At 45.6% G+C, this 25,916-nt stretch overlaps 1 protein-coding gene across 1 annotated transcript; it reads right to left on the reverse strand.

Annotated features, from left to right (window-relative positions):
- Positions 1–4,156: 4,156 nt before the first annotated feature.
- Positions 4,157–6,055, reverse strand: LOC119362410 (adenine/guanine permease AZG1-like). The gene has a single exon (XM_037627629.1). It carries the CDS (start codon positions 5,933–5,935, stop codon positions 4,202–4,204), a length of 1,734 nt encoding a protein of 577 aa, XP_037483526.1. The 5' UTR covers positions 5,936–6,055; the 3' UTR covers positions 4,157–4,201.
- Positions 6,056–25,916: the final 19,861 nt, after the last annotated feature.

Genomic DNA, 25,916 nt, shown 5'->3' on the forward strand with positions numbered 1-25,916 from the left:
TATTCTTCTTCGAGTGAATTACACTTTTTTTACGACGTAGACTGTCACTATTTATTGGCAGTCACTTATCATTTCGCCTTGCCTTAGAATTTTAAAACTTTAAAACTTATTGTTTCACTTAATCCTCAAAAATATTTCACTTTGACCCAAACGTGCTATTGTAGAAATGATGTTACACACTAGTGTAAAATGTGGTAGAAAAAAAGTTACTAGAACATATCCAACTTGGGTCTAATCTTCAACATCTCATCGACAAGAGTGAAAGCACATTGTGGTTTGGAGGCTTAATTTTAGCTGAGTGCATTTTAATTTATTTTTCTTTGGTCGTACTAGTTGTATCGCACTACTTAGTTTTATTATTAAAAGTTTCGACTGCTCAAAAGTGTCATCCTTGAATTAAGTTTATGTAACATGGAGGCTTGTCAAGACGGTTTGCACTATCTAGAGGTCTCCGGCGGAGCCACCCCTTATACCCCAACTTATTCTCATTATGTGTGGAGGGGTTCTCTGCTTTGCTTAGAAGAGCACAAGAGAAACACCATATTAAAGGGGTGTTTTTTGGGAGCACTGGCCCATATGTTACACACCTTCTCTTCGCCGATGGCGGTATAGTTTTTTTGGAGGAGGCTAGTGCCAACATAGTGGCTCTTAAGGAGATTTTGGTGAAATATGAAGAGGCTTCTGGTCAGCGTACTAATCTTCAAAAGTCGTCTATTTTCTTTGAAAAAGGAACACAGGAGGAGTTCAAGTTAGAGCTTAATAATATTTTGGGCATTCAACCAGAAGCCCTCGGTGAGAGATATTTGAGTGTTCCAACATTGGTTGGGATATCAAAACATGGTACTTTCAAGTATGTTACCGAGTGCTCAAAGGGAAGAGTTAGTGGCTTGAAGGGACAAGGGATGTCAAAGACTGCAAGAGAGGTGCTCATCAAATCAGTTCTCCAAGTCACACCAACTTACATCATGAGTTGTTTTCATCTCACAAAAAAGATGTGTCAAAATTTGACTTCGATCTCTTCGAAATTTTGGTGGGATGCGACGAATGATGAAAGTAAGGTGCATTGGATTGAGACAAATGTGTGTAGCCAAACGTGAGGGTGGTCTTGGTTTTCGAGATTCGGAAGAGTTCAATCAAGCCCTTCTAGCCAAGCAGGCATGAACGATTTTGCAGTTTCCACCAGCGGAGACACCACACCTCTTGTGATTACTAACTCGTTTTTCTTCTTCTTTCTGTTTCTTAATCCATGGACTTTTTCAAAATTTGTGAACTCTTTTTGAATCGCTGATTTTTCAAAAATAATTGATGAACCTTTTCCATTTTCTTGTGAACTTTTTTCAAGTTTGTGAATGAACTATTTTTATTAAATTAAAAAACGATGAAATTCTGGCAAAAATTGATGAACACTTTAAAAAAATGATGAGCTTTTAAAAAAATCAAGGAACGGCTCTCAATTTTTGAACTTTTTTTTCGAAATCGATGATAACTTTTTTCTCCAAATGGATGAACTTTTTTTTATAATTTTCGTAAACCTTTTTCACAAACTTTTTCATCAGAATTAAAAAACCGGCCTGTCTCTTTTCTACCAGGCCAACAACGCAAAAAGGGAGAAAAATAACCTGCGGCCGAGGGACGGACCGAACCGAGCGGACGTGCAGCTGGAACTGGGCAGGATTTGCGAAGCGTGTTGTTGGGCCGCGGCCCACTTGGTCGCGCGTGAGCGCCAGTTAGTTCCAGGGCACAGAAGGCGCCATATAGGAGCACCCCGAACTTCACGTTCTTATTTGAGCAAACTCTCCTTGGTAAAATGCTGACTAATAGCATGTGTGTTGCAATGGGAGCATACATATACTAGTGGTTTAATGACACCAATCATGTTCGACATATATCTTACCCCATCGTATTCTAGATTTTTATATAAATATTTGGTTTGATTTGATTTGATTTCTATATAAATAATTTTATGTATCATGAGTAGGGATTTTTAAGGAAATGTTTTGATTTAGTTGAGGTTTTGATGAGATCTGATTTGTTTTTTATATGAGTAGGGCAAGAAAAGTTTTAATTTAACTAAGGTTTTGATAAGATTTTTTAATTTAACACACTAGCTTGTGCTTGTGCATCCCCGGCCGGCCAGCATCTCGTTGTCTCGCTCTCATCGGCACGACTTGCGGACATTGGGGCGACGCGCCCATGCTCTCTTCTCGTTGCTCAACTGATTCTTACTCAGTGTATTAGAGGATTATTCTTTCAAGTGCGAGAACGACCCGCCCAACCCGCATAAACATCCGCACACTACGGATGTACTCCCTCCGTTTCGAAATATTTGTCTTTTTAGGCATTTTAAATGGACACAACATACGGATGTATGTAGACTTATTTTAGAGTGTAGATTCACTCATTTTGCTCCGTATGTAGTCACTTGTTGAAATCTCTAGAAAGACAAATATTTAAGAACGGAGGGAGTACCACACATGTGTAGGGAGTTGACAGTTCCTTAACATAGCGTGGGCGCACATTCTCCGGAAATATATGGTTGTGTGATTGTAAGATTGTCATAGAAATCCAGCATGCGCATGGTGTTTCCTTTGAATAGTTTCAAAACACTCTATTTTCAACGGGGCAACCAGAAAGGCACATGTTTTATCAACTGGAGTGACTTTTTAAGCACACTCAAGTCTCAAAGACACCATATAATGATGCTCAAATCATGACTCGCGAATGGCATCCGTTGTTTCCTTGCATTTTCCCTCCATGCTCCTACTTCTGTCTATATAATACGTATGTAACTTTGGCTATTAAGGGTATACCTAATAAAAGATTTAACTTTTTTTGCGAGAACACTTTAGTTAATTAATATATGGGTTTTTTTCAGAAAAAAATAGGATACAAGGTCCAGTGGATGGAGAGGGCGAGACAATCAGGCCTTCAAAAGTCATCACCATCATCTTCCAAATTCTTCAAAAAAAAAGGATAATATCCACTCAAGTTGATGAATCACTACACGGTCAGCTTATCGGAAGCACTTGATTACAAGGAATTCTCGTGAGAGGAATCAACATTGATCTCCTGTTCACCTCACCAACCACAAAATAGGCAATCATTTTCTCTAAGCCGAAAGGTCCAATCTGTCCTAATCCAATGCAATGGTGTGTTTCCCACTGAACAGTGCAATAAAGACAAATTAAAGTATAGTATCTCATCGGTGACTAGTTTACCACATCGTTCAAACAGAAAGCAGAAAGAATTGGCCCTTTTCCATAATCGTTCCTCTCGAAGCCCTAGGAGAGGCGATCTCCGAGTGTACAATGCCGTACACCGCCACCTCTCCTCCGTCGGTAGGTTCCCCCTCCCCACCCCACCCTTCTCCTCTGCGGGCTTGCTGGTGTGGGTGCGGCGGGAGACACTGATTTGCCGGATGAAGTTGTAGGTTTCACCTAATTTGGCGCTCTTAGGTAGGTTTTCGTTGCCCGTCGCTTCAGAACTTCCAGCAGTGGTGACGGTGGCACTCAACGAAGTCTTCTCCAATAGCTTGTTTGTAGATGGTGGCGGTGCCGATCCAACGAATAAGGTTTCGCAGAGTCATCCCATCTCGGCAGTTCGCCTGTGTGACATTGATGGCTCAAGGGTGTATTTTTCTGGTCGATCATTATGCTCGATGAGTAATGGCCCGCATGGTTTTTTGGTACGCGTGGCGCGCCATCGATCCATTTTGCAACATGAAGATGGTCGACTCCCATGGACTTCAATGCAACTTTTTTTATTTCCCTGAGGGTGTTTGTATAAAAATAGACAAATGCGAAGGGCAAAAAGAAAAATCCACAAATACCCAATGAGATATTACCAGTAGGACACAGGTCAAGGTATTTGACGGTTCATTAACATAGGTTGAGCACATAACGAAGGCTTTCAAATAAGACATTTTGAATGCGTTTTGACGGGTTTTTTAAACTTTTGTTAAGTTTCAACTTCTGAAACTTAATACGAGGGACCAACAAAATCGTAAAAGAATACTACATAGGAGAATCATAAACATACTGCTTTGCTTGTTTTGTTTGCTGTCTTTGTAAGCTGGCCCTTTAATTTAGCAGTTTCAGGTTTGGCGTCATTATTTTTAATTTAGCACCGAGTCTAGTCCTTGTTTCCAAGAAAACAATTCACAAACAAAACATAAACTACAAGCAGAAAATGAAAACTGCTACTAGGACAATTCCACGTGAGACACGTCTTTCCCATGTTCCCCATTGCCACTAGCACTGCCACTGTTGCTACTTACTACTGGTGTATCGGCTCCAGTGGCCTCACCGCCACCCACTTTCCGGCGAGGACGACAACCAAACCTGGCGGCGGCATGGCACGCCCAATCCCAGGAGTGGAGCAGCATGTAGGAGGCGATGCCGCCGATGAGGCCGTAGGCGATGGAGTAGGTGAGCGGCATGAGCGCCAGCGTCATGAACGCCGGCACGGCCTGCCGCATGTCCTCCCAGTCCACCTCCGCCACCGCGCGCATCATCATCACGCCCACCAGCACCAGCGGCGGCCCCACCGCCCACGACGGGATCGACGCCAGCAGCGGCGTGATGAACAGCGCCGCCGTGAAGTACAAGGACGCGGTGAGCGCCGTGAGCCCCGTCCGCCCCCCCTCGCGGATCCCCGTGGACGACTCGATGAAGACCGTGACGGGGGACGTCCCCAGCAGCGAGCCGAAGACGATGGCGGTGGCGTCGGACATGAAGGCGAAGTACTGCCCCTCGAACTCCCCCGTCGCGTCGTCCACGAAGCCGGCGAAGCGCGCCATGGAGTAGAGCCCGCCGGTGGTGTCGAGGATGTCGACGTAGAGGAAGGTGATGAGCGCCTCCCAGAAGTAGCCGTGCCCGATGCCGCTGAAGTCGAGCGCGCCGGCGGTGGACTGGATGCGGTGGACGTCGAACACCTTCTTGAAGTAGCTGAAGCTCTCGTCGCCGGCGGGCGTGTCCGGGAACGCGGTGACGGCCGTGTTGCGCGGCCATGAGATGAAGGTGACGAAGAGGATGCCGTAGATCATGGCGCCCTTGACGTTCTTGATGAGGCAGAAGGCGATGATGAGGAGGCCGACGATCGCGAGCCAGAAGGTCGGGGAGGTCATCCGGCCGGAGAGGCAGAGTATGCCGCCGGAGACCGTGCCGCCGGGCATCAGCGCCACCGTGCCGTTGGGGAACGTGATCACCGGCGCCAGGGACGCGCGCTGCGAGGCCGGGCACGCGCCGAGGGTGACCAGCGTGGACGTGCTGAACCCGACGAGCCCGAACCCCTGGTTGCTCTGCAGGCCGATGAAGGCCAAGAAGAGCCCGATCCCCGCGGACGACGCGATCCGCACGGGCTTGGGGATGAGCTGGGCGAGCTTGGAGCGCAGCCCAACTACAGAGATGAGGAGGAAGACGAGGCCCTCGATGAAGACGGCGGCGAGGGCCTTGCGGTAGGAGAGCGTGCCGGAGCCGTGGAAGCCGACGACGGTGTATGCGAAGTAGGCGTTGGTGCCCATGCCGGGGGCGAGCGCGATGGGGAGGTTGGCGAAGGCGCCCATGATGAAGGAGCCGATGACGGAGGAGGCGGCGGTGGCGACGATGAGGTCGCGGCGCGCGCGGGAGAGGCAGGCGGCGTACCCCGGGTCGACGGGCGGGAACTTGCAGGCCGGCGAGGGGTTGGCGCAGTCGTCGACGGTGCAGGTGGCGCCCGAGTCGGAGAGGATGGAGGCGTTGACGGCGAGGATGTAGGCCATGGTGAGGAACGTGGTGGTGCCGGCGCGGAGCTCCGTGGTGAAGGTGGTCCCCCGCGCCGCCAGGCGGAAGCGCCGGCCCACCCAGGACCGCTCCACCGCGGCGTTGAGGCGGCCCACCCTCGTCGCCGTCGCGGCATGGCCGCCGTCGTCGGTCCGCGGGATGATGGGGCTGGTCATGGCGGCGTGTGGCTGCGGGAGTTCGTTCGTCTGGCGGGGAGGGAGGGGGTTGGGGTGCCGCCGTCGAGGGTCAAACGCTGAGGTGCGAGGGGCCAAGAGACGTAGATGAGTCCACACGGGGCGGGGAGGAGATTCCAAATCTCGTTGGGAATCTTTTGCCCACGTTTTTCGTCCTTCTGTGTGAAGGATGTGGTAAACTAGTCACCATGCCTTTTAAATTACTAGGACCAGATTTGCTAATTCTATGTTGACTGAGTATTAGATAAATCTCAGCAAGGACCGTCTATCTTGACATTTACTCCCTCTGTTCCTAACTATTTGTCTTTTTAGAGATTTTAAATTGACTACCACATCCGGATGTATATAGATATATTTTAGAGTGTAGATTCACTCATTTTGCTTCGTATGCAGTCACTTGTTGAAATTTCTAGAAAGACAAATAATTTGGATCAGAGGGATCCATGAATCTATACATTGATATACATGCAAGTTTTCCATCTTTCAGAGCTATGATGAACACAATGGTACAGTTTTTACAATCCTTTTTTTTACTATAAATGGAGAGTTGTTTATAGTAGGGTAAGTATTGTTTGCAGTTTGTATTAACAAATTTATATATTTGGCTGAGAATTTATTGATTCACAGTGGATGAGGACACTCCTTCAAATCATCTTTGATGTATTCTTCAATTGGGAACGTGCATTTGGGAGAATTTTTGGTGTTTGATGTAATGAACATGTGATTAATGTTGCAGGTTAGGACAAGGTTGCTTTCTCTCTCAATAATCCGTCTAATTCAAGTGCCTCAGAGAAGCTGCCAAAGTATCGATTCATCGATGAGTGGATATCTCCTCTTTTAAAAGAATCAATATGTTTTTGGAGTGTTGCTTTGGAAGATGACGACCATGACCTTTATAATGTGTGTTGGCCTTGCCTTCTTCATTCGCTGGACCTTGCTTCATTTTTAGCTCTTGTTGTAGGTGGTATTGCATCATCTTGCTCCATGTGTCCAAAGCAACGGACAACTAAAACCTACGCCCTTAATCGGGTAAAAGCTACAACTCTATCCAATAGTTTCGGGCCTCCTTACACCCTCACACTGACAGAGCTAGAGAAGGGGGAGACCGCAGGCAGAGGAGAGATGGTGATGATGTGTGCCCAGAGATTGGCTCTCCTAGGGTTTGAAGAGAAATGATTGGTGAAAAAGATCAACTCTTTATGTTTTTGGTTTGGATGATTTGAATTATCATTCTTGAATTAAACTAGTCACCCGATAATATACTTTGCCCTAAAATATCCTTCTTGTATTCTTTCAGGTGGGAACACACCTTTGCATTGGATTAGGACATGATCGACCTTTCGGCTTAGTAATGGGACACTTTTGTTTGCGTGTGTGTGTGTTTCGTGAGGTGAACAGGAGATCAATGTAGCGGTTTAGGGAAACTAAAAAAATGCTGCAGTTTTGGTGTTTGATTTCTCTCACAAGAATCCCCTGCAATCAAAGTGCTCCGAGAAGCAGCCCAACTGCCCAAGTAATGAGTTGTAAATTTGAGTGGATATATTCGTTTTCAAAGAATAAATACCTTTTCAAGTAGCGTTGTGGAAGACGATGTTGATGGCAGGGTGTTTTGTGGGCACATATTTGTTGGAAATCCAATTTGGCTCCCGGGAGCACGCGCTCCTGCGTGCGAAAAATAAATTTTCAAATGTAAAAAAATTCTGACAATTTTTTATGTATTTATAGCTGCATCCAAATGTTACCTGCAAATTTTTCGACAAAAAGGTTAAACATTTTGGACTGTGAAAAAAAAAACAAATTTGAACACCAAACGTTACCCCAAATTTGTTTTTCACCGGCGAAACACTACTGTTTTATTGCACATGAAAATTATCGACCATGCTTGCGACACAATGCAAGACGGGAAAATGCAAGGAAACAATGGCCGCCATTCGCGAGTCATGATTTCAGTATTATTCTATGGTGTCTTTGAGACTAGAGTATACTTAAAAAGTTACGTACTATTACTCCTATAGTTGATAAAAGCTGGTCCGTTGAAAATGCAGTACCCTAACCCCATGCTCGTGCTGAATTTTTATCATAATCTTGCAAGCACGCAACCGCAACCATATATTCTGGAATGAAGTTCCATCCATTTACTCGCAGGGAGTGGCTGTGGCATGATGCCTACCGAAAGGGATTGTGTCGGAAAATGCGTGCCCACGCTATGTTAAGGAACTCTCAAATCCCTTAGCATGTTGGGCGAGTTGGGCGAGTCGTTCTCACACCAGCCCACACATTTTATTTGCAAGAATCAGTTCAGTAACGAGCAGAGCACCTCATTCTTCAAGCATGCACGGACGCGTTGTCTCGCCGGTGTCCGCAAGTCGTGCCGGTGAGAGCGAGGCGGTGACATGCCGGCCGGCCGGCCGGGGATGCACAAGCACAGGCTAGCGTGCACGCCTGCCTCTACATGTATCATATCATACACACCGCATGAGCTACTTAAATTGACCGGTTGAATGCGACGTGTTCACGCTTGGCAGCATCGCTCGACTCGTTGGATGGGAGTGCATGTATGTCCAACGGAAGGTGGCTTGCCGTGCTTGTCTATTGACTTTCTGTATCGAGAAATGCCCGGGGTTGACCCGGAGTATGTGCGGCAAAAGGCCAGGACAAGAGAAGAAATGTTGCACGTGAGAAACTGAAATCTTATAGACGCCTCGGCAGCTCTAGTTACACACATATAGGCCGCCGCAGGTTCTCCTCGTCTCCGGTGGCTCTGGGCAAGGAAAGCGCGGTGGATCGTGGCAAGGGCCGGCGGAAGGGCTCTGTTTTTAGCCGTTTTTTCCTGTCTTGTTAGAGTTTGTGTTCTGCTTAGGAAGGCGAGACAGCGGCGGCTCTTTGAAAATGGAATAAAGGTCTCCCCGCCTAGCCCCCGTTCTGAAGATGGAATAAAGGAAATTTATTAATTTCCTCAAGTTAAGCTTACCATAGTAGTCCTCTGCTCCTGAAACCCATAGTCCGGTTGCTGATCAGACCGCAGTTTCTCCTACTGTTCGGCGAAAAGCTCCATTGAGCAATCCCGTGGAACGCCATGTTGTTTCAGAAAGTGTTTCGCGCTCTCGCTCTTTTGTGTGCTGGTCAGTGTAGCAATGTGTCGCTGAAGTATGCCTTAACCCACTTGTGCCGCACCTCATAGATGTCCTTCAGAAATGGATGATTCTCCAATCCATGCTCCTCTAGCAGCATCTCCCATGCTCTCTCAAACTCATCAGCCGTCAGCGTGTCGTTCAGAATTTTGTGGAGCCCCACTCGAAAGCTACTCGTTTTGGTGTAAGGGAAACCAATGTAGTCCTTTGCCCTGCGAAGCACATTCCACTTGAACCATCTGTGTGTGGTGGACTGGTGGATGGCAGTACCTCCAATACGGCTTCCTCGATTGCCTCAAATCAAATATCCCTCAAATCAAAAAGTAAAATACCCCTCCCCCTGCGTACGTCGTCATTGTCCAAGTTCCAGGCCAGGCCGGATCTTCTCGGCTCGCCGGCCGGCTTCAGGCATGGACCGAGTTTCCCCGTGCTCCTCATCCCCAACCATCACGCCCTCGATCTGCATGCCGGCGACTCTTCTTTTCATCGGTAAACACGGCATTTTGAGGACGCCGCCGGCCACGAATCGTACGTCGCCGCCGTGCTCATCCTCCCGCGATTTCCACGCCAACCAACAAAAGGAATCGTACGTCGCCGTCGTCCCCGCCTCCGGCTTGTCTCCGCCCTCCCCCCATCTCCTCCTCAACCGGAACGCCGTCCGCGCCGTGATGAGGTCCATCAAAGAGAGCTTCTTTTTTTACGACGACGAGGAAGGCGAGACATCGGCGTCTCTCTGAAGATGGAATAAAGGTCTCCCCGCCTAGCCCTCATTCCGGTAGAGCGTCTAGCATCGTTGGTGAGCGTGTGGAGATGTGTCTCCGGCGGATCTATCTTTGGTGGATTTGCTCGGATCTCGCCGTTGTTCGTCTACGTTCGTGTGTCTTCGGGTTGAATCCTTCCAACCTACGTTATTCTTCATCGGCGACGGTTGCTGTTCTGGTGCACTGGTCTTATGGGGCCTTAGCACGACGACTTCCCGACTGTCTACTATAACAAGTTGCGCCCGACTCCGGCGATGGAGGGGCGATGACGGCGAAGCGCCTTCGGCTCGCTTCAGTGCTTGTAGTCGTTGCTAGGTGGTTTACGGATCTGGATGCAATTTCTATTTTTTGTGTTCGTCGTACTGCCATGATTGAAGATGAATAGATTGAAAGTTTTTCTGAAAAAAAAACTATACATGTATTTCTCCATGGAATTACTTTACATGTTTATAATTGAATTATTCCTTGCTGGAACGTATTTAAGTATTGTATGCTTTGGTAAGTTGGAAACACAATATCCTCTATAATACTAAGCTTTCTAGCTTTAAAGAGTCCACGTTTAATTGAGATTTTCAATTAGAATTGGATTACCAGATTTTGACCGGATCAACAATTTTTAAAAACTCTTTTATTCAATTCTTTTATGCTATACACTATACTTTCAAATTTTAATGCCTTACAATTAATTGATGTCAATTTAGAATCGGGTCATCCGATTTTGATCGGGTTAACAATTTCTCAAGATCCTCATTCATTTTTTAATCTACTATGTTCTGCAGCTCTTTCATTCAATTGAGGTATTCAATTTTGGATTTAGTTTATGATTCTGATCGGACCAACGATTTTTCAAATCAATCAGCAGCAACCGGCCTATAAAAATATATCAATCATGCGCACCCTTCCACCACCTAGAAAAAAGAAGCATCACCATGTGATATTGTAGCACAAATATAGTATGTGCAACCACTGACACAAAAAATTTCACACATAAATATAGGTTGGTTGGCAGATAGCACAAAATCACACCATGATAGACCCGCCAAATCACCGCACTATAAATAAAAATAAAATACACTCTATCGTCTCCCCCACCCGCCAAACTAAATATTCTATCCATTTCAAGATATAAGGGGTATTAGTTTTTTGGAAAGTCAAATATCTTTAAGTTTGACCAAGTTCAAAGCAAAAATATCCGCATCCACAATTATTAAACAAAATAAGTGTGGAGATTCATTTCACAACGAATCTAAAAATACCAATTTGATATTATGAATTTTGATATATTTTATAAATTTGATGAAATTTGAAAGGTTTGACTTTTCATAAAAATAATATATCTTATATTTTGAAACAAAGTGATTAACTTTTCAAGAAATTCCACAACACCAATGGCGCAACAAAACGCGCCCAACCCTTCTAGCACTATTGATATTGGAAAGACTACCTGTGTACATTGATGATTGGAAGGAGCTAAATCGTATAGTTAGATTAGGGCATCTTCAATGGCAACCCGCAAATTTCTTCTCGCACCCATCCGCAGACATGAATGTAGAAAGACACCATCCAACGCTAGCCTGAAGCAAATATGCCCTAGAGGCAATAATAAAGTTGTTATTTATATTTCCTTATATCATGATAAATGTTTATCATTCATGGTAGAATTGTATTAACCGGAAACTTAGTACATGTGTGATTACATAGACAAACAGAGTCTTCCTAGTATGCTTCTACTTGACTAGCTTTTCAATCAAAGATGGTTAAGTTTCCTAGCCATATACATGTATTGTCATTGGATGAACGTGATCACATCATTAGAGAATGATGTGATGGACAAGACCTATCCGTTAGCTTAGCACTATGATCGTTTAGTTTATTGCTATTGCTTTCTTCATGACTTAACTGGGTGATTATAAAGATGCTCTACAGGTGTCTCCGATGGTGTTTGTTGAGTTGGCATAGATCAAGATTAGGATTTGTCACTCTGATTGTTGGAGAGGTATCTCTGGGCCCTCTCGGTAATGCACATCACTATAAGTCTTGCAAGCAATGTGTAACATTCCAAACTTTCAATTTGGAATGTTTTACAATTATTAGCTAAGCATCTATGCATGTTGTTTGAAATTGAGTGGCATTTGAAATTTCAGAGGCAGTTGAGTTTTATTTGAATTTGAATTTGAATTGGCAATTGAAATTTATTTCAAAAATACCTAACAAATACTTGAGCAAACGTATGAGAGGAGTAAACATGACACTCCAAAAAAAACGTCAGAAGAAAATATTGCCAAAAAGTTTGAATTCAAATTTGAATTTATTTGGAATTTGCAGAAAATGTTTTTTTGTTGTTTCTATTTTGCCTCTGGAAAAATGTTCATGTTGTAGGATCTATTTTTATGACTTTATTGATATATATATATATATATATATATATATATATATATATATATGTCCTATATAAAAAATACTATAGGTTTCTCTATAATTAGTTTTCTCTCTCTACCTTAATTCAAAAAAAGGGAAAAACCCCGGCGCGCTAGGCGCTAGGCCAGCAGGCCCAGTCGCCGAGGCCGTAGCCCACCAGCGCCGAGGCCGCCAGCCCAGCGCGCCGCACGCCCGAGCCGCCTCCGCTCCGGTTGCCCGACCGCAACTCCCTCTCTCTCTCACGCCGACACCCCGACCCCACCTTATCTCCTTCCTCCTGCAACGACCAGCGCCAGAATCTCGCCAGCCCTCGACGTCCGTGCTCCCAAAACCCTAACCCGAGCTGCCCCTCCTCCACGAAAACGTGTCCTATAAATACCTACGCATCTCCTCTCTCGATCCCCCTAAAACCCTAAGCCCAAATCCACCCATAGCTCGCGCCCTCGCCAAACGCATCTCGCCACCGCCGCCTCGGTTCGCTGCCGCTTCTGTCGCCGGTGAGCATCCCCCTTGCTTCCAAGCTACACCACCCAAACCGCCTGTTCCCCGCGCACCTCGCTGACACCATCTCATCGCCTAGGAACCCCAAAGCTGTCGCCCTCGAGCTCGACCGCCGCCCGCCGGAGCAGGAGCTCACCCAAGCACGTCTCCATCGCCTCCGTCGTCTCCGAGCTCCAGTGACCCCGCCGTCTCCGAGCTCCAGCGACCCCGCCCCGAATTCCCCAAGCTCCGCCGCATCGCCCCGATGCCACCGCCTTCCTCCCCGACGACCGAGCCGCCGCACCGCCATCGCCCGAGTCGCCGCCGTCGTCTTCGTCCATCGTCGCCGCTGTAAGACACCGGACCCCCCCTCCACCGTTCGATCTTCCATCAAACCCGTTAGATTAGAACTAGTGAAGGGGTATGGTTTTTCTTTAGTAGATCGGTTTTAGTTTCGGTTTAGACCGGCTTATTTTTTAAGTTGCGGTTTAGTTGGACTGTCCGATTGGTTTATTTCTATTAGCTCGTGGACGCATTGGTTTATTAAACGCTTAGGCGATGTTTAGTTTTAGAACGCTCGCTGTTTCGGCCCGTTAGTGCGTTAGTTTCTTTTAGTTCTATTTTCATTTCTGTTTTAAAACAGAATAGTTCCAATCTTGGAAAATCTATATCTTTTAGTTTATTTATTATTTTTAGTTGATTCTTTTTTGCTTTCGTTTGCAAATTTCCTATAGTTTCTGTAGAAAATAGTTTCGGCCATGTTTTAGTTTTTTAAAAATTGTTTTATATTAGATTTAGTCAGATTAGTATTTCTGCTATAATTTGAGCTTGAATTAATATTTTTAGGTGATCTTTTTGCTAATGCTTAGTTTGGACCGGCTAGTGCAGAACCGGGCAATAGCACCAGTTCATAAGTCCCTTTAGTGCCGGTTCCATAACCGGCACTAAAGTGTGGTCACTAAAGGCCCCCCCTTTAGTATCGGTTCAGCATGAACCGGTGCTAAAGGGCAACCACGTGGCACGAGCCAGCTCCGGGGGCCGGGAGCCCTTTAGTACCGGTTGGTAACACCAACCGGTACTAAAATGTTTGGTTTTTTTTGGTTTTATGATTTCTTTTTCATTTAATTTTGTGTTTTCCATTTTAATTCTTTTTCGTTTGCTGGTATTTTACGATACTACACACTGTACACGTTATGCATATATATATATATATAAATAGAATTTCTAGTAGAACCAATCATATATATATATATCATCAATGTCTCACTGCGACCCGTCAGCGGGTACTCTCAAACTTTCCGTCTTTTTTACGGTCTTCTCTGTGCCATCGCATCGCCTTGGCATGCTCTTTGTTTTGGAACAAACATTTCAACCGTGGTATTATAGAAGCATACCACATCACCTTGGCAGGAATCTTCTTCCTGGGGCGCTCGCCCTCGACATCACCAGGGTCGTCGCGACTGATCTTATAGCGCAATGCACCACATACCGGGCAAGCGTTCAAATCCTCGTACTCACTGCGGTAGAGGATGCAATCATTAGGGCATGCATGTATCTTCTGCACCTCTAACCCTAGAGGGCAGACAGCCTTCTTTGCTTCGTACGTACTCTCGGGCAATTCATTGTCCTTTGGAAGCATATCCTTTATCATTACCAGCAACTTTCCAAATCTCTTGTCAGATACACCATTCTCTGCCTTCCATTGCAGCAATTCAGTGTGGTGCCCAGCTTTTTCTTGTCACCTACGCAATTCGGGTGCAACAATTTTTTGTGATCCTCTAACATGCGCTGCAACTTCTTCTTCTCCAAATCACTTGCGCAGTTTCTCTTTGCATCGGCAATGGCCCGACCTAGATCATCAACGGGCTCATCTGATGCCTCTTCTTCAGCTTCTTCCCGCATTGCCGGCTCAGCTTCTTCCCGCATTACCGGCTCAGCTTCTTCCCCCATTGTTGTATCATCGTATTCAGGGAACCCATGGCCAGGATAGCTGTCGTCGTCCTCTTCTTCTTCATTGTCTTCCATCATAACCCCTCTTTCTCCGTGCTTGGTCCAAACATTATAGTGGGGCATGAAACCGGACTTAAACAGATGGACGTGAATGGTTCTTGACGTAGAGTAATTGTGACCATTCTTACAGCGAGCACATGGACAAGGCATAAAACCATCCGCCCGCTTGTTTGCCTCAGCCGCAAGCAGAAAAGTATGCACGCCCTCAACGAACTGGGGAGAGCATCGGTCATCGTACATCCATTGCCGGCTCATCTTCATTACACAACACCGAATAGACCAAATTAATACAAGTTCATACATAAAGTTCATACAACACTTAAATGCAACAAACAAATAACTCTCTAGCTAAAGCATTTAAATGCAACAACAAATACGATCAAGATCGCAACTAAGGTAACAATGGATCCAACAACATAATGATACCAAGCCTCACTATCGATGGCATATTTTCTAATCTTTCTAATCTTCAAGCGCATTTTCTCCATCTTGATCTTGTGATCATCGACGACATCGGCAACATGCAACTCCAATTCCATCTTCTCCCCCTCAATTCTTTTCAATTTTTCTTTCAAGTACTCGTTTTCTCTTTCAACTAAATTTAACCTCTCGACAATAGGGTCGGTTGGAATTTCCGGTTCACATACCTCCTAGAAAAAATTTCTATGTCAACTTGATGGGCATAATTTGTCATAAACACGAAATGCAACTAGTTTTAAAAGAGAATATATATACCACATCTGAATCATAACAAGGACGAGGGCCAACGGGGACGGATATCAAAACCATGGCACTATATGTATAACAAACAACGTACGGGTAAGATAATTATACGAGTAACTATATATCCAAATCACACAAACATCAATTTTTATATAAAATTTCATGAACAAGAGGCTCACCACAAGGTGGTGCCGGCGACGGGACGGTGCGGGCGATCGACGGTGGTTACGACGGACATTTAGAAGGCACTAAGTAAACCACACCTACATATGCAAACTAAGTGTTATTTTTGACCTCAAATTGCATATAAATCAAATACTAGCACACACACACATATATATATCCTCCCAAATTACTAAACTCACAAATTAATCATTATATAAAGCATTGCAAGAGCTAATCTAGCAATGAGAGATGAAAGGACAAAGTTGCTAACCTTTGTGATCATTTGAATGGATGGGGGCCTTCAAATCTTGACAAATTTTGGGCAAAATGTGTGATGAGCTCGAGAGGAAGAGGGGAAGAACAGAGAGGAGAGGGGAAAGGGGAAGAACAGAGCGAGCTCGGGTAGATGAAGGGTTTATGTAGGATGACCTTTAGTACCGGTTCATGCCAAGAACCGGTACTAAAGGGGCTGGAGGGGCCCCAGTCTGACAACATCCTGCCACCACTCTCATTAGTACCGGTTCGTGGCACGAACCGGTGCTAAAGGTTCGCCACGAATCGGTACTAATGAAAGCGGCCCGGCTAGCCGTTGGAACAGGCACTAATGTATACATTAGTGCCGGCTCAAATACAAACCAACACTAATGTGCTTCACGTTTGACCCTTTTTCTACTAGTGACCTAGCCTAGCAGTAGGAACTTGTTGGGGGTATTTGAAGATTGTATTAAAATTAGTTTTAGTCAAAATCAAGCTTTTCTAGTTTTATTTATCCTGCTACTGCTTCCTGCTGTTCTAGTTAGTATAGAATTTTAATTTACCCCTGTTATAATCTATTTTAGATTAGTTTCTGTAGTTACAGAGGGTGGACATTTATTTACAGCAAAATAAAAAGTTTTATTTTATTTTTCTTATTAGTTTTGTTTTAGGCATAATAGGAGTTTATAATAGCTATTGATGTGATTCTTTTTGCACCTAGTTTATATGCTATTTTCCTTTTTGTTAGATAGCAAAACCCTTGTTTTGGTTCTGTTAAGAATTTTTTTAGTAGGACACAACTATTTCTTTGTTGTTGCTTGAAGTGATGAAAACCTTGATTTTGTTTTCCTCGAGTTTTCTTTGGTTTTGGTTTGAGTACTGGTGTGATTTCCTTTAGCTTGCTGTTATGTTATTTAGTGGAATACTTATTTGTGCTATTGTTTGACTTGATAGAATTCCCGGAGTGCGAAGCCTGCTATTACAAGTCGCTAGCTTTCGAAGACCGTCAGCCAGGCAAGTCATTGATCATGTTTTACAATACCTATGATTTTGTTGCATTAGAATTATTCCTCCCTGTTGGAAATATGCCCTAGAGGCAATAATAAAAGCATTATTATTATATTTCCTTGTTCATGATAATTGTCTTTATTCATGCTATAATTGTGTTATCTGGAAATCGTAATACATGTGTGAATAATAGACATCAACATGTCCCTAGTGAGCCTCTAGTTGACTAGCTCGTTGATCAACAGATAGTCATGATTTCCTGACTATGGACACTGGATGTCATTGATAACGAGATCACATCATTAGGAGAATGATGTGATGGACAAGACCCAATCCTAAACATAGCACAAGATCGTATAGTTCGTTTGCTAGAGTTTTGCAATGTCAAAGTATCTTTTCCTTAGACCATGAGATCGTGTAACTCCCGGATACCGTAGGAGTGCTTTGGGTATGCCAAACGTCACAATGTAACTGGGTGACTATAAAGGTAGACTACGGGTATCTCCGAAAGTGTCTGTTGGGTGACATGGATCAAGACTGGGATTTGTCACTCCGTATGACGGAGAGGTATCACTGGGCCCACTCGGTAATGCATCATCATAATGAGCTCAGAGTGACCAAGTGTCTGGTCACGGGATCATGCATTACGGTACGAGTAAAGTGACTTGCCGGTAACGAGATTGAACGAGGTATTGGGATACCGACGATCGAATCTCGGGCAAGTAACATATCGATAGACAAAGGGAATAGCGTACGGGGTTGATAGAATCCTCGACATCGTGGTTCATCCGATGAGATCATCGTGGAGCATGTGGGAGCCAACATGGGTATCCAGATCCCGCTGTTGGTTATTGACCGGAGAGTCGTCTCGGTCATGTCTGCTTGTCTCCCGAACCCGTAGGGTCTACACACTTAAGTTTCGGTTACGCTAGGGTTGTAGGGATATGTATATGCAGTAACCCGAATGTTGTTCGGAGTCCCGGATGAGATCCCGGACGTCACGAGGAGTTCCGGAATGGTCCGGAGGTAAAGATTTATATATGGGAAGTCCTGTTTCGGGCATCGGGACAAGTTTCGGGGTTATCGGTATTGTACCGGGACCACCGGAGGGGTCCCGGGGGCCCACCGGGTGGGGCCACCCATCCCCGGGGGCCACATGGGCTGCAAGGGGGTGCGCCTTGGCCTAATGGGCCAAGGGCACCAGCCCCACATAGGCCCATGCGCCTAGGGTTCAAGGGGGCAAGAGTCCTAGGAGGGTAAGGCACCTCCTAGGTGCCTTGGGGGGGGAGGGAAACCCCCCTAGGCCGCCGCACCCCCTAGGAGATTGGATCTCCTAGGGCCGGCCACCCCCCCTTGGCACCCCTATATATAGTGGGGGAGAGGAGGGACTTCATACCTTGAGTCCTTGGCCTTTGGTTGCCTCCTTCTCCCTCCCCAACACCTCCTCAACCTCCATAGTGCTTAGCGAAGCTCTGCCGGAGTACTGCAGCTCCATCAACACCACGCCGTCGTGCTGCTGCTGGTGCCATCTCCCTCAACCTCTCCTCCCTCCCTTGCTGGATCAAGAAGGAGGAGACGTGGCTGTTCCGTACGTGTGTTGAACGCGGAGGTGACGTCCGTTCGGTGCTAGGATCTCCGGTGATTCGAATCACGTCGTGTTCGACTACATCATCCCCGTTCTTTGAACGCTTCCGCTCGCGATCTACAAGGTACGTAGATGCATCCAATGACTCGTTGCTAGATGAACTCCTAGATGATCTTGGTGAAACGAGTAGGAAAATTTTTGTTTTCTGCAACGTTCCCCAACAGTGGCATCATGAGCTAGGTCTATGCGTAGTTCTTCTTGCGCGAGTAGAACACAATTTGTTGTGGGCGTAGATTTGTCAACTTTCTTGCCGTTACTAGTCCTTTCTTGCTTCAGCGGTATTGTGGGATGAAGCGGCCCGGACCAACCTTACACGTACGCTTACGTGAGACCGGTTCCACCGACTAACATGCACTAGTTGCATAAGGTGGCTGGCGGGTGTCTGTCTCTCCTACTTTAGTTGGGGCGGAATCGATGAACAGGGTCCTTATGAAGGGTAAATAGAAGTTGACAAATCACGTTGTGGCTTTAACGTAGGTAAGAAAACGTTCTTGCTAGAACCCTAATTCAGCCACGTAAAAACTTGCAACAACAATTAGAGGACGTCTAACTTGTTTTTGCAGCAAGTGGTTTGTGATATGATATGGCCAAAGTTGTGATGAATGATGAATGATCTATATGTGATGTATGAGATGTTCATGCTATTGTAATAGGATTCACGACTTGCATGTCGATGAGTATGACAACCGGCAGGAGCCATAGGAGTTGTCTTTATTCTTTTAATGACCTGCGTGTCATCGAGAAACGCCATGTAAATTACTTTACTTTATTGCTAAACGCGTTAGCCATAGTAGTAGAAGTAATAGTTGGCGAGCAACTTCATGGAGACATGATGATGGAGATCATGATGATGGAGATCATGGTGTCAAGCCGGTGACAAGATGATCATGGAGCCCCAAGATGGAGATCAAAGGAGCTGTGTGATATTGGCCATATCATGTCACGTTTATTATTTGATTGCATGTGATGTTTATCATGTTTTGCATCTTGTTTACTTAGAACGACGGTAGTAAATAAGATGATCCCTCACAATAAAATTCAAGAAGTGTTTCCCCTAACTGTGCACCGTTGCGACAGTTCGCTGTTTCAAAACACCACGTGATGATCGGGTGTTTTATTCAGACGTTCACATACAACGGGTGTAAGACAGATTTACACATGCAAACACTTAGGTTGACTTGACGAGCCTAGCATGTACAGACATGGCCTCGGAACACAGAAGACCGAAAGGTCGAGCATGAGTCGTATAGAAGATACGATCAACATGAAGATGTTCACCGATGTTGACTAGTCCGTCTCACGTGATGATCGGACACGGTCTAGTTTAACTCGGATCATGTAATACTTAGATGACTAGAGGGATGTCTAATCTAAGTGGGAGTTCACTAATAATTTGATTAGTTGAACTTAATTATCATGAACTTAGTCTAAAATCTTTGCAATATGTCTTGTAGATCAAATGGCCAACGTAGTCCTCAACTTGAACGCGTTCCTAGAGAAAACTAAGCTGAAAGACGATGGCAGCAACTATACGGACTGGGTCCGGAACCTGAGGATCATCCTCATAGCTGCCAAGAAAGATTATGTCCTACAAGCACCGCTTGGTGACGCACCCGTTCTCCCTGCAGAACAAGATGTTATGAACGCTTGGCAGGCACGTTTCGATGACTACTCCCTCGTTCAGTGCGGCATGCTTTACAGCCTAGAGCCGGGGCTCCAAAAGCGTTTTGAGAGACATGGAGCATATGAGATGTTCGAAGAGCTGAAAATGGTTTTCCAAGCTCATGCCCGGGTCGAGAGATATGAAGTCTCCGACAAATTCTTTAGCTGTAAGATGGAGGAAAAAAGTTCTGTCAGTGAGCACATACTCACTATGTCTGGGTTGCATAACCGCTTGACTCAGCTGGGAGTTAATCTCCCGGATGATGCGGTCATTGACAGAATCCTCCAGTCGCTTCCACCAAGCTACAAGAGCTTTGTGATGAACTTCAATATGCAGGGGATGGAAAAGACCATTCCTGAAGTATTTGCTATGCTGAAATCAGCAGAGGTAGAAGTCAGAAAGGAACATCAAGTGTTGATGGTCAATAAAACCACTAAGTTCAAGAAAGGCAAGGGTAAAAAGAACTTCAAGAAGGACGGCAAGGAGGTTGCCGCGCCCGGCAAGCAAGCTGCCGGGAAGAAGCCAAAGAATGGACCCAAGCCCGAGACTGAGTGCTTTTATTGCAAGGGAAGCGGTCACTGGAAGCGGAACTGCCCTAAGTACTTAGCGGATAAGAAGGCTGGCAAAACAAAAGGTATATGTGATATACATGTAATTGATGTGTACCTTACTAGTGCCCGTAGTAGCTCCTGGGTATTTGATACCGGTGCAGTTGCTCACATTTGTAACTCAAAGCAGGGGCTGCGGAATAAGCGGAAACTGGCAAAGGACGAGGTGACGATGCGCGTCGGGAATGGTTCCAAGGTCAATGTGATCGCCGTCGGCACGCTACCTCTGCATCTCCCTTCGGGATTAGTTTTAAACCTTAATAATTGTTATTTAGTGCCAGCTTTGAGCATGAACATTGTATCGGGATCTCGTTTAATTCGAGATGGCTACTCTTTTAAATCTGAGAATAATGGTTGTTCCATTTTTATGAGAGATATGTTTTATGGTCATGCTCCTATGGTGAATGGTTTATTCCTTATGAATCTCGAACGTGATGCTACACATATTCATAATGTGAGTACCAAAAGAAGTAAAGTTGATAATGATAGTCCCACATACTTGTGGCACTGCCGCCTTGGTTACATAGGTGTCAAACGCATGAAGAAGCTCCATGCTGATGGACTTTTAGAGTCTCTTGATTATGAATCATTTGACACGTGCGAACCATGCCTTATGGGTAAAATGACCAAGACTCCGTTCTCAGGAACAATGGAGCGAGCAACCGACTTATTGGAAATCATACATACCGATGTGTGCGGTCCAATGAGTGTTGAGGCTCGCGGTGGCTATCGTTATGTTCTCACCCTCACTGATGATTTAAGTAGGTATGGGTATATCTACTTAATGAAACACAAGTCTGAAACCTTTGAAAAGTTCAAGGAATTTCAGAGTGAGGTTGAAAATCAACGTGACAGGAAAATCAAGTTTCTACGATCAGATCGTGGAGGAGAATACTTGAGTCACGAGTTTGGGGCACACTTAAGAAAATGTGGAATAGTTTCACAACTCACGCCGCCTGGAACACCTCAGCGTAATGGTGTGTCCGAACGTCGTAATCGCACTCTGTTAGATATGGTGCGATCTATGATGCCTCTTACCAATTTACCGCTTTCTTTTTGGGGCTATGCTTTAGAGACTGCCGCATTCACTTTAAATAGGGCTCCGTCGAAATCCGTTAAGACGACACCGTATGAATTATGGTTTGGGAAGAAACCTAAGCTGTCGTTTCTAAAAGTTTGGGGATGCGATGCTTATGTCAAGAAACTTCAACCTGAAAAGCTCGAACCCAAATCGGAAAAATGCGTCTTCATAGGGTACCCAAAAGAAACTATTGGGTACACCTTCTACCTTAGATCCGAAGGCAAGATCTTTGTTGCCAAGAATGGGTCCTTTCTGGAGAAAGAGTTTCTCTCGAAAGAAGTAAGTGGGAGGAAAGTAGAGCTTGATGAAGTATTGCCTCTTGAACCGGAAAATGGCGCAACTCAAGAAAATGTTCCTGAGGAGCCAGCACCGACTAGAGAGGAAGTTAATGATAATGATCAAGATACTTCTGATCAAGCTCCTACTGAAATTCGAAGGTCCACAAGGACACGTTCCGCACCAGAGTGGTACGGCAACCCTGTCTTGGAAATCATGTTGTTAGACAACGGTGAACCTTCGAACTATGAAGAAGCGATGGCGGGCCCGGATTCCGACAAATGGCTAGAAGCCATGAAATCCGAGATAGGATCCATGTATGAAAACGAAGTATGGACTTTGACTGACTTGCCCGTTGAACAGCGAGCCATAGAAAATAAATGGATCTTTAAGAAGAAGACAGACGCGGATGGTAATGTGACCATCTATAAAGCTCGGCTTGTCGCTAAGGGTTATCGACAAGTTCAAGGGGTTGACTACGATGAGACTTTCTCACCGGTAGCGAAGCTGAAGTCCGTCCGAATCATGTTAGCAATTGCCGCATTCTATGATTACGAAATATGGCAAATGGACGTCAAAACGGCATTCCTTAATGGTTTCCTTAAGGAAGAATTGTATATGATGCAGCCAGAAGGTTTTGTCGATCCTAAGAATGCTGACAAAGTGTGCAAGCTCCAACGCTCGATTTATGGGCTGGTGCAAGCATCTCGGAGTTGGAACATTCGCTTTGATGAGATGATCAAAGCGTTTGGGTTTACACAGACTTATGGAGAAGCCTGCATTTACAATAAAGTGAGTGGGAGCTCTGTAGCATTTCTCATATTATATGTAGATGACATACTGTTGATGGGAAATGATATAGAACTCTTGGACAGCATCAAGGCCTACTTGAATAAAAGTTTTTCAATGAAGGACCTTGGAGAAGCTGCTTATATATTAGGCATCAAAATCTATAGAGATAGATCGAGACGCCTCATAGGTCTTTCACAAAGCACATACCTTGATAAGATATTGAAGAAGTTCAATATGGATCAATCCAAGAAGGGGTTCTTGCCTGTGTTACAAGGTATGAAATTGAGCTCAGCTCAATGTCCGACCACGGCAGAAGATATAGAAGAGATGAGCGTCATCCCCTATGCCTCAGCCATAGGTTCTATTATGTATGCCATGCTGTGTACCAGACCCGATGTTAACCTTGCCGTCAGTTTGGTAGGAAGGTACCAAAGTAATCCCGGCAAGGAACACTGGACAGCGGTCAAGAATATCCTGAAGTACCTGAAAAGGACTAAGGAAATGTTTCTCGTTTATGGAGGTGACGAAGAGCTCGTCGTAAAGGGTTACGTCGATGCTAGCTTCGACACAGATCTGGATGACTCTAAGTCACAAACCGGATATGTGTATATTTTGAATGGTGGGGCAGTAAGCTGGTGCAGTTGCAAGCAAAGCGTCGTGGCGGGATCTACATGTGAAGCGGAGTACATGGCAACCTCGGAGGCAGCACATGAAGCAATATGGGTGAAGGAGTTCATCACCGACCTAGGAGTCATACCCAATGCGTCGGGGCCGATCAAGCTCTTCTGTGACAACACTGGAGCTATTGCACTTGCCAAGGAGCCTAGGTTTCACAAGAAGACAAGGCACATCAAGCGTCTCTTCAACTCCATTCGTCAAAATGTTCAAGATGGAGACATAGAGATTTGTAAAGTACATACGGACCTGAATATAGCAGATCCGTTGACTAAACCTCTCCCTAGAGCAAAACATGATCAACACCAGAATTCCATGGGTGTTCGATTCATCACAATGTAACTAGATTATCGACTCTAGTGCAAGTGGGAGACTGTTGGAAATATGCCCTAGAGGCAATAATAAAAGCATTATTATTATATTTCCTTGTTCATGATAATTGTCTTTATTCATGCTATAATTGTGTTATCCGGAAATCGTAATACATGTGTGAATAACAGACACCAACATGTCCCTAGTGAGCCTCTAGTTGACTAGCTCATTGATCAACAGATAGTCATGGTTTCCTGACTATGGACACTGGATGTCATTGATAACGAGATCACATCATTGGGAGAATGATGTGATGGACAAGACCCAATCCTAAACATAGCACAAGATCGTATAGTTCGTTTGCTAGAGTTTTCCAATGTCAAAGTATCTTTTCCTTAGACCATGAGATCGTGTAACTCCCGGATACCGTAGGAGTGCTTTGGGTATGCCAAACGTCACAACGTAACTGGGTGACTATAAAGGTAGACTACGGGTATCTCCGAAAGTGTCTGTTGGGTGACATGGATCAAGACTGGGATTTGTCACTCCGTATGACGGAGAGGTATCACTGGGCCCACTCGGTAATGCATCATCATAATGAGCTCAGAGTGACCAAGTGTCTGGTCACGGGATCATGCATTACGGTACGAGTAAAGTGACTTGCCGGTAACGAGATTGAACGAGGTATTGGGATACCAACGATCGAATCTCGGGCAAGTAACATATCGATAGACAAAGGGAATAGCGTACGGGGTTGATAGAATCCTCGACATCGTGGTTCATCCGATGAGATCATCGTGGAGCATGTGGGAGCCAACATGGGTATCCAGATCCCGCTGTTGGTTATTGACCGGAGAGTCGTCTCGGTCATGTCTGCTTGTCTCCCGAACCCGTAGGGTCTACACACTTAAGGTTCGGTTACGCTAGGGTTGTAGGGATATGTATATGCAGTAACCCGAATGTTGTTCGGAGTCCCGGATGAGATCCCGGACGTCACGAGGAGTTCCGGAATGGTCCGGAGGTAAAGATTTATATATGGGAAGTCCTGTTTCGGGCATCGGGACAAGTTTCGGGGTTACCGGTATTGTACCGGGACCACCGGAGGGGTCCCGGGGGCCCACCGGGTGGGGCCACCCATCCCCGGGGGCCACATGGGCTGCAAGGGGGTGCGCCTTGGCCTAATGGGCCAAGGGCACCAGCCCCACATAGGCCCATGCGCCTAGGGTTCAAGGGGGCAAGAGTCCTAGGAGGGTAAGGCACCTCCTAGGTGCCTTGGGGGGGGAGGGAAACCCCCCTAGGCCGCCGCACCCCCTAGGAGATTGGATCTCCTAGGGCCGGCCACCCCCCCTTGGCACCCCTATATATAGTGGGGGAGAGGAGGGACTTCATACCTTGAGTCCTTGGCCTTTGGTTGCCTCCTTCTCCCTCCCCAACACCTCCTCAACCTCCATAGTGCTTAGCGAAGCTCTGCCGGAGTACTGCAGCTCCATCAACACCACGCCGTCGTGCTGCTGCTGGTGCCATCTCCCTCAACCTCTCCTCCCTCCCTTGCTGGATCAAGAAGGAGGAGACGTGGCTGTTCCGTATGTGTGTTGAACGCGGAGGTGCCGTCCGTTCGGTGCTAGGATCTCCGGTGATTCGAATCACGTCGTGTTCGACTACATCATCCCCGTTCTTTGAACGCTTCCGCTCGCGATCTACAAGGTACGTAGATGCATCCAATGACTCGTTGCTAGATGAACTCCTAGATGATCTTGGTGAAACGAGTAGGAAAATTTTTGTTTTCTGCAACGTTCCCCAACACTCCCCACCATGCATGCAGTAGGAGAATTTTAAGTTATGTTCTTGAGTAGTATCATGAGGTAGGATGAACCCAATTCCCTTGTTACCATTGCCCGAGATGATGTAGTTTATTTTGCTATGCTCGTAGACGGGGTTGGTTGAGAGATTCATAAGGGAG

The sequence above is a fragment of the Triticum dicoccoides genome, chromosome 1A, assembly GCF_002162155.2.
Source record: "Triticum dicoccoides isolate Atlit2015 ecotype Zavitan chromosome 1A, WEW_v2.0, whole genome shotgun sequence".
Lineage (NCBI taxonomy): Eukaryota > Viridiplantae > Streptophyta > Magnoliopsida > Poales > Poaceae > Triticum > Triticum dicoccoides.

Coding starts and splice junctions, on each gene's coding strand:
- LOC119362410 (XM_037627629.1), bottom strand. CDS start 5,935: ATGACCAGCCCCATCATCCCGCGGACCGACGACGGCGGCCATGCCGCG.